The sequence below is a fragment of the Salvelinus namaycush genome, chromosome 19 (genome assembly GCF_016432855.1).
Source record: "Salvelinus namaycush isolate Seneca chromosome 19, SaNama_1.0, whole genome shotgun sequence".
Taxonomy (NCBI): Eukaryota; Metazoa; Chordata; class Actinopteri; order Salmoniformes; family Salmonidae; genus Salvelinus; species Salvelinus namaycush.
Window position 1 is genome coordinate 483,242 of NC_052325.1, and position 8,780 is coordinate 492,021.

The 8,780-nt window shown below is 44.6% G+C and overlaps 1 protein-coding gene across 1 annotated transcript; it reads right to left on the minus strand.

The window, feature by feature from the left end:
- Positions 1–3,751: 3,751 nt before the first annotated feature.
- LOC120064505 (thioredoxin domain-containing protein 3 homolog) lies at positions 3,752–8,780 on the minus strand. Its single transcript, XM_039015122.1, has 4 exons — positions 8,775–8,780; positions 6,331–6,485; positions 4,841–5,037; positions 3,752–3,900 (listed from the first exon to the last, which is right to left on the minus strand). The coding sequence occupies exons 1-4, from the start codon at positions 8,778–8,780 to the stop codon at positions 3,752–3,754; spliced, it is 507 nt and encodes a 168-aa protein (XP_038871050.1).

An 8,780-nucleotide genomic window follows, 5' to 3' on the forward strand; every position in this document is an offset into this window, starting at 1 on the left:
ACTAGGGGAATAATAGACTAGTGGGGATAATGGACTAGGGGGAATAGTGGACTAGGGGGAATAGTGGACTAGGGGGAATAATAGACTAGGGGGAATAATAGACTAGGGGGAATAATAGACTAGGGGGAATAATGGACATGGGGGGAATAATAGACTAGTGGGAATAATAGACTAGGGGGAATAATAGACTAGGGGGGATAATAGACTAGGGGGGAATAATAGACTAGGGGGGAATAATAGACTAGGGGGGAATAATAGACTAGGGAGGATAATGGACTAGGGGGAATAATAGACTAGGGGGGATAATGGACTAGGGGGAATAATAGACTAGGGGGGAGTAATAGACTAGGGGGAATAATAGACTAGGGGGGAATAATAGACTAGGGGGGAATAATAGACTAGGGGGGAATAATAGACTAGGGGGGAATAATAGACTAGGGGGAATAGTGGACTAGGGGGAATAGTGGACTAGGGGGAATAGTGGACTAGGGGGAATAATAGACTAGGGGGAATAATAGACTAGGGGGAATAATAGACTAGGGGGAATAATGACTAGGGAGGATAATGACTAGGGGGGAATAATAGACTAGGGGGATAAGGACTGGGGGAATAATAGACTAGGGGGAGTAATAGGACTAGGGGGAATAATAGACTATGGGGAATAGTGGACTAGGGGAATAGGTGGACTAGGGGGAATAATAGACTGGGGGAATAATAGACTAGTGGGGAATAATAGGACTACTAGGGATAATAGACTAGTGGGGAATAATAGACTAGTGGGGATAATAGACTAGGGGGGAATACTAGACCAGGGGGAATAATAGACTAGTGGGAAAATCGACTAGAGAATAATAGACCTAGGGGGAATAATAGACTAGTGGGAAATAGCAATGGGGAATAATAGACTAGTGGGGAATAATAGACTATGGGGAATAATAGACTAGTGGGGAATAATAGACTAGTGGGGAATAATAGACTAGTGGGGATAATAGACTAGGGGGGAATACTAGACCAGGGGGAATAATAGACTAGTGGGGAATAATAGACTAGGGGGAATAATAGACTAGGGGGAATAATAGACTAGGGGAAATAATAGACTAGGGGGAATAATAGACTAGGGGGAATAGTGGACTAGGGGGAATAATAGACTAGGGGGAATAGTGGACTAGGGGGGAATAATAGACCAGGGGGAATAACAGACTAGGGGGAATAATAGACTAGGGGGAATAATAGACTAGGGGGAATAATAGACTAGGGGAATAATAGACTAGGGGGAATAATAGACTAGGGGGAATAATAGACTAGGGGGAATAATAGACTAGGGGGAATAGTGGACTAGGGGGAATAATAGACTAGTGGGGAATAGTGGACTAGGGGGAATAATAGACTAGGGGGAATAATAGACTAGGGGGAATAGTGGACTAGGGGGAATAATAGACTAGTGGGGAATAATAGACTAGGGGAAATAATAGACTAGGGGGAAATAATAGACTAGGGGGAATAATAGACTAGTGGGAATAATAGACTAGTGGGAATAATAGACTAGGGGGAATAATAGACTAGTGGGGAATAATAGACTAGGGGGGATAATAGACTAGGGGGAATAATAGACTAGGGGGGAATAATAGACTAGTGAGGATAATGGACTAGGGGGGGAGGGAATAATAGACTAGGGGGGATATGGACTAGGGGGATAAAGACTAGGGGGAATAATAGACTGAGGGGGGAATAAGTAGACTAGGGGGGAATAATAGACTACGTGGGAATAAGACTAGGGGGGAATTAATAGACTAGTGGGAATAAAGACTAGGGGGATAATAGACTAGGGGAATAGTGACTAGGGGAATAATAGAATAGTGGGGAATAATAGACTAGGGGAAATATAGACTGGGGGAATAATAGACTAGGGGGAATAGTGGACTAGGGGGAATAATAGACTAGGGGGAATAATAGACTAGGGGGAATAATAGACTAGTGGGGAATAATAGACTAGGGGGAATAATAGACTAGGGGGAATAATAGACTAGGGGGAATAATAGACTAGTGGGGATAATAGACTAGGGGGGAATAATAGACTAGGGGGGATAATGGACTAGGGGGGAATAATAGACTAGGGGGGAGTAATAGACTAGGGGGGAGTAATAGACTAGGGGGGAATAATAGACTACGTGGGAATAATAGACTAGGGGGCATAATAGACTAGTGGAATAATAGACTAGGGGGAATAATAGACTAGGGGGAATAGTGGACTAGGGGGGGAATAATAGACTAGTGGGAATAATAGACTAGGGGAAATAATAGACTAGGGGGAATAAATAGACTAGGGGGAATAGTGGACTTAGGGGAATACTAGACTAGGGGGATAATAGACTAGGGGGGAATAATAGAACTAGGGGGGAATAGTGGACTAGGGGGATTAGTGGACTAGGAGGAATAATAGACTAGGGGGAATAATAGACTAGGGGAAATAATAGACCAGGGGGAATAATAGACTAGGGGGAATAATAGACCAGGGGGAAATAAAGATAGGTGGGAATATAGACTAGGGGGAATAATAGACTAGGGGGAATAATAGACTAGGGGAATAGTGGACTAGGGGAATATAGACTAGGGGGAATAATGACTAGGGGGATTTGGGGATAGGGAAATAGACTAGGGGGGAATAATAGATAGGGGGTAATAGATAGGGAATAATAGACATGGGGGAATAATAGACTAGGGGGAATAATAGACTAGGGGGAATAATAGACTAGGGGGGAATAATAGACTGGGGGGAATAATAGACTAGGGGGAATAATAGACTAGGGGGGAATAATAGACTAGGGGGAATAATAGACTAGGGGGAATAATAGACTAGGGGGGAGTAATAGACTAGGGGGAATAATAGACTAGGGGGGAATAATAGACTAGGGGGGAATAATAGACTAGGGGGGATAATGGACTAGGGGGGAATAATAGACTAGTGGGAATAATAGACTAGGGGGAATAATAGACTAGGGGGAATAGTGGACTAGGGGGAATAATAGACTAGTGGGGAATAATAGACTAGGGGAAATAATAGACTAGGGGGAATAATAGACTAGGGGGAATAGTGGACTAGGGGGAATAATAGACTAGGGGGAATAATAGACTAGGGGGAATAATAGACTAGGGGGGAATATTGGACTAGGGGGAATAGTGGATAGGGGGAATAATAGACTGGGGGAATATACTAGGGGAAATAATAGATAGGGGGAATAGTGGACTAGGGGGAATAATAGACTAGGGGGAAAATAGAAGGGGGATAAATAGACTATGGGAATAATAGACAGGGGGAATAATAGACTAGGGGAATAACAGACTAGGGGAATAATAGACTAGGGGAATATAGATAGGGGGAATATGGATAGGGGAATAAGACTAGGGGGAATATAGACTAGGGGAATAGTAGACTAGGGGGGAATAATAGACTAGGGGGAATAATAGACTAGGGGGAATAATAGACTAGGGGAATAATGACAGGGGAATAGTGGACTAGGGGGAATAATAGACTAGTGGGAATAATAGACTAGGGGGAATAGTGGACTAGGGGGAATAATAGACTAGGGGGAATAATAGACTAGGGGAAATAATAGACTAGGGGGAATAGTGGACTAGGGGGGATAACAGGGCTGTGGGTCTTATAAAGACCACTGATTTTGTGTGAGTGCCAAGTTGGTAGTTGATTTGTGATCTTGCTTTGTATTTCTCTTGTGTTTCATTTGTCAGATGGTTACCTGGTCATGTTGTGCAGTAGGGCAGGGAAGTAGTCCTGGTCAACATGTCGTTTGTAGAACCGTCTGGCCTGTTCCTCTGTTAATATCACCTCTCTCTGGAGAGACACAGTGAAGCCAGCCTCATGGATACGAGACAAGATCTCATCTGGAACAGAAAACAATACTGAAGCCAGCCTCATGGAGACCAGACCTCATCTGGAACAGAAAATAATACTGAAGCCAGTCTCATGGAGACCAGATCTCATCTGGAACAGAAAACAATACTGAAGCCAGTCTCATGGAGACCAGGTCTCATCTGGAACAGAAAACAATACTGAAGCCAGCCTCATGGAGACCAGATCTCATCTGGAACAGAAAACAATACTGAAGCCAGCCTCATGGAGACCAGACCAGACCTCATCTGGAACAGAAAATAATACTGAAGCCAGCCTCATGGAGACCAGACCAGATCTCATCTGGAACAGAAAATAATACTGAAGCCAGCCTCATGGAGACCAGACCAGATCTCATCTGGAACAGAAAATAATACTGAAGCCAGCCTCATGGAGACCAGATCTCATCTGGAACAGAAAATAATACTGAAGCCAGCCTCATGGAGACCAGACCAGATCTCATCTGGAACAGAAAACAATACTGAAGCCAGCCTCATGGAGACCAGACCAGATCTGGAACAGAAAATAATACTGAAGCCAGCCTCATGGAGACCAGACCAGATCTGGAACAGAAAATATACTGAAGCCAGCTCATGGAGACCGATCATCTGGAACAGAAAATAATACTGAAGCCAGCCTCATGGAGACCAGACCTCATGGAGACCAGACCAGATCTCATCTGAAACACAATACTTTAGAAAAGGTCATCAAAATGATGCTTCAATTTGCCTTCAGACTATTTCTGACATTTCTTTCAGTTGTCAGAAAAACATTTTGAATCTCTAATAAATGACTAAACGGTGTGAGGATGAAACCTTGAAAATCTCAGAACGCAAATGACTTCTTCACTAAATCCAGACCTGGCCTGTGATGCTGATATGCTGATTTCAGAAACAGACGTGTGCTGTGTACAGTAATCGGCACGCGGCCCACCTCTGCTCTCCCTGGCGAGGTCGGGTCGGATGAGAGCCAGTGTCCTCTCCACTCGCCCTTCCTCCTCGTGCTGCTCTGCCCGGGAAGAAGTCCTGAAGCTGGGGAAGAAGAAGGCCAGCTCCCTCCTGGCCTGATGGCTGTCGTCACTACCGTGGAGCGCGTTGAACAGGGTTTCACTGCCATACTGGGCACGTAGGCTAGGGGAGGGAGGAGGGAGGCGGAAGGGAGGGAGGGAGGAGAGGAAGGAGGGAGAGGAGACAGAGAAGGAAAGAGGAAGGGAAGGAGGTGGGGAGAGAAGGAGGGAGAGGAGACAGAGGAGGGGAGAGGAAGGGAAGGAGGGAAGAGAAGAGGGAGGAGAGGAGAGAGGATGGGAAGGAAAATAGGAGGACAGATGGTTACTCTGCTGGTGACCAGTGAGGATAATCAGCAGAGGAACGTTGGGTGTGTCTGTTCTGTTGGAGCAACAATCTGTGTAGATACATGCTGTCTTCATTCAGTGAAGTGAATGTCCACACAGCCCTCAAACTAAGCATTTATGTGTTGTACACAGATATATACCACTATTTGAAATTAAAAACCATCAAATGTTTATACTGTATATTGAATTTATGTCCCTTTAATATTAGGACTGAGTTTCTGGATTAGGAGTGTTTCTGGACTAGGACCATGTTTCTGGATTACGACTGTGTTTTTGGATTAGGACTGTATTTCTGGATTAAGACAGTATTTCTGGATTAGGGCTGTGTTTCTCGATTAGGGCTGTGTTTCTGGATTAGGGCTGTGTTTCTGGATTAGGACTGTGTTTCTGTATTACGACTGTGTTTCTGGATTAGGGCTGTCTTTCTGGATTAGGACTGTGTTTCTGGATTAGGGCTGTGTTTCTGGATTAGGGCTGTGTTTCTGGATTAGGGCCGTGTTTCTGGATTAGGGCTGTGTTTCTGGATTAGGACAGTGTTTCTGGATTAGGGCTGTGTTTCTGGATTAGGACAGTGTTTCTGGATTAGGGCCGTGTTTCTGGATTAGGGCCGTGTTTCTGGATTAGGACCGTGTTTCTGGATTAGGACCGTGTTTCTGGATTAGGACCGTGTTTCTGGATTAGGGCTGTCTTTCTGGATTAGGACTGTGTTTCTGGATTAGGGCTGTCTTTCTGGATTAGGACTGTGTTTCTGGATTAGGGCTGTGTTTCTGGATTAGGGCTGTGTTTCTGGATTAGGGCTGTGTTTCTGGATTAGGACTGTGTTTCTGGATTAGGGCTGTGTTTCTGGATTAGGGCTGTGTTTATGGGTAGGCGTGTTTCTGGATTAGGACAGTGTTTCTGGATTAGGCTGTGTTTCGGATTAGACATGTTTCTGGATAGGACCGTGTTTCTGGATTAGGACGTTTTCGGTAGACCGGTTTTGGATTAGGACTGTGTGGGCTTGGATTAGGGCTGTGTTTCTGGATTAGGAGTCTGTTTCTGGATCAGAAGTATGTCATATTTTTAACTGTACCTCTCAGGTTTATCCCTCCTGGCTTCCTCTATGTCTGCTGGACCAATGAACTCCCTCCATGCTGGCACCACATGACCTGACCCCTCCCTCTGAGAGACCACCAGGATGTGAGAGGGGCCACTGGACATGAACTGGATCAGGTCCTCAAAACAGGCCTGGGAATACACAGGTAATAGTGATGGGCAGAGTATTTTCAGTGAGACAGATCTTTTAGCTCTTTTCACCTAAAAGAGACGTTTGGCTCCCAAAAGGCTCTCTGTTCAGTCGTGCTTAAAAAAGTAGGAAAAACATGAAAATTTGCATTTTATTATTAATATAAAGCCTAAAACTTTGCCTATCATTATCCCAGATCATGAAATGTGAGTTCAAATAAACATTTTACCTGACAAATGAAGAATACAAAAATAACACGTTGCAAAAATGAGCGTGGACCAAAATGAGTCTCTCTCTCTCTCTCTCTCTCTCTCTCTCTCTCTCTCTCTCTCTCTCTCTCTCTCTCTCTCTCTCTCTCTCTCTCTCTCTCTCTCTCTCTCTCTCTCTATCTCTCCTCTCTCTCTCTCTCTCTCTCTCTTTCTCTCTCTCTCTCTCTCTCTCTCTCTCTCTCTCTCTCTCTCTCTCTCTCTCTCTCTCTCTCTCTCTCTCTCTCTCTCTCTCTCTCTCTCTTTCTCTCTCTCTTCTCTGTCTCTCTCTCTCTGTCTCTGTCTCTGTCTCTGTCTCTGTCTCTGTCTCTCTCTGTCTCTCTCTCTCTCTCTCTGTCTCTCTCTCTGTCTCTCTGTCTCTCTCTCTCTCTCTCTCTCCTCACTACCTATGACTCCTACCGTGAGGACGTATCATCTTCAGACAATGTTTTTTATAATTTATCTACATATAATCGTTGGCTGTAGCTCACAAAGCAGTAATAGCAGTATGCAAATCAGGGTGCCAAGTGAACGTCTCTTTCACAGAGATCTGTTCCAAAAGAGCTGTAATCAACTACTATCAGTGTGAAGTTCTGCTGAATGAAAGTCTGTTTGACTGGGAGGCTGAATAAAAGTCTGTTTGACTGGGAGGCTGAATGAAAGTCTGTTTGACTGGGAGGCTGAATGAAAGTCTGTTTGACTGGGAGGCTGAATGAAAGTCTGTTTGACTGGGAGGTTGAATGAAAGTCTGTTTGACTGGGAGGCTGAAGGAAAGTCTGTTTGACTGGGAGGCTGAATGAAAGTCTGTTTGACTGGGAGGCTGAATGAAAGTCTGTTTGACTGGGAGGCTGAATGAAAGTCTGTTTGACTGGGAGGTTGAATGAAAGTCTGTTTGATTGGGAGGCTGAATGAAAGTCTGTTTGACTGGGAGGCTGAAGGAAAGTCTGTTTGACTGGGAGGCTGAAGGAAAGTCTGTTTGACTGGGAGGCTGAAGGAAAGTCTGTTTGACTGGGAGGCTGAATGAAAGTCTGTTTGACTGGGAGGCTGAAGGAAAGTCTGTTTGACTGGGAGGCTGAATGAAAGTCTGTTTGACTGGGAGGCTGAATGAAAGTCTGTTTGACTGGGAGGCTGAATGAAAGTCTGTTTGACTGGGAGGCTGAATGAAAGTCTGTTTGACTGGGAGCTGAATGAAAGTCTGTTTGACTGGGAGGCTGAATGAAAGTCTGTTTGACTGGGAGGTGATGAAGTCTTTGACTGGAGGGCTGAATGAAAGTCTGTTTGACTGGGAGGCTGAATGAAAGTCTGTTGCTGGGAGGCTGAATGAAAGTCTGTTTGACTGGGAGGCTGAATGAAAGTCTGTTTGACTGGGAGGCTGAATGAAAGTCTGTTTGACTGGGAGGCTGAATGAAAGTCTGTTTGACTGGGAGGCTGAATGAAAGTCTGTTTGACTGGGAGGCTGCCTAGCAGGTGATGGGTGTTCCTCTGTAGGAGCAGCACAGTAGCTGTTTTAACACAACAGGTGAACACTTTGGTTCTCTGTACTGACCTCTCCTACTTAGTTCTGGTAGAAATCTACTGACCTCTCCTACTTAGTTCTGGTAGAAATCTACTGACCTCTCCTACTTAGTTCTGGTAGAAATCTACTGACCTCTCCTACTTAGTTCTGGTAGAAATCTACTGACCTCTCCACTTAGTTCTGGTAGAAATCTACTGACCTCTCCTACTTAGTTTCTGGTAGAAATCTACTGACCTCTCCTACTTAGTTCTGGTAGAAATCTACTGACCTCTCCTACTTAGTTCTGGTAGAAATCTACTGACCTCTCCTACTTAGTTTGGTAGAAACTACTGACCCTCCTACTTAGTTCTTGTAGAAAATCTACTGACCCTCCTACTTAGTTAGGTAGAAATCTACTGACCTCTCCTACTTAGTTCTGGTAGAAATCTACTGACTCCCTTACTTAGTTCTGGTAGAAATCTACGACCTCTCCTACTTAGTTCTGGTAGAAATCTACTGACCTCTCCTACTTAGTTCTGGTAGAAATCTACCTGCAT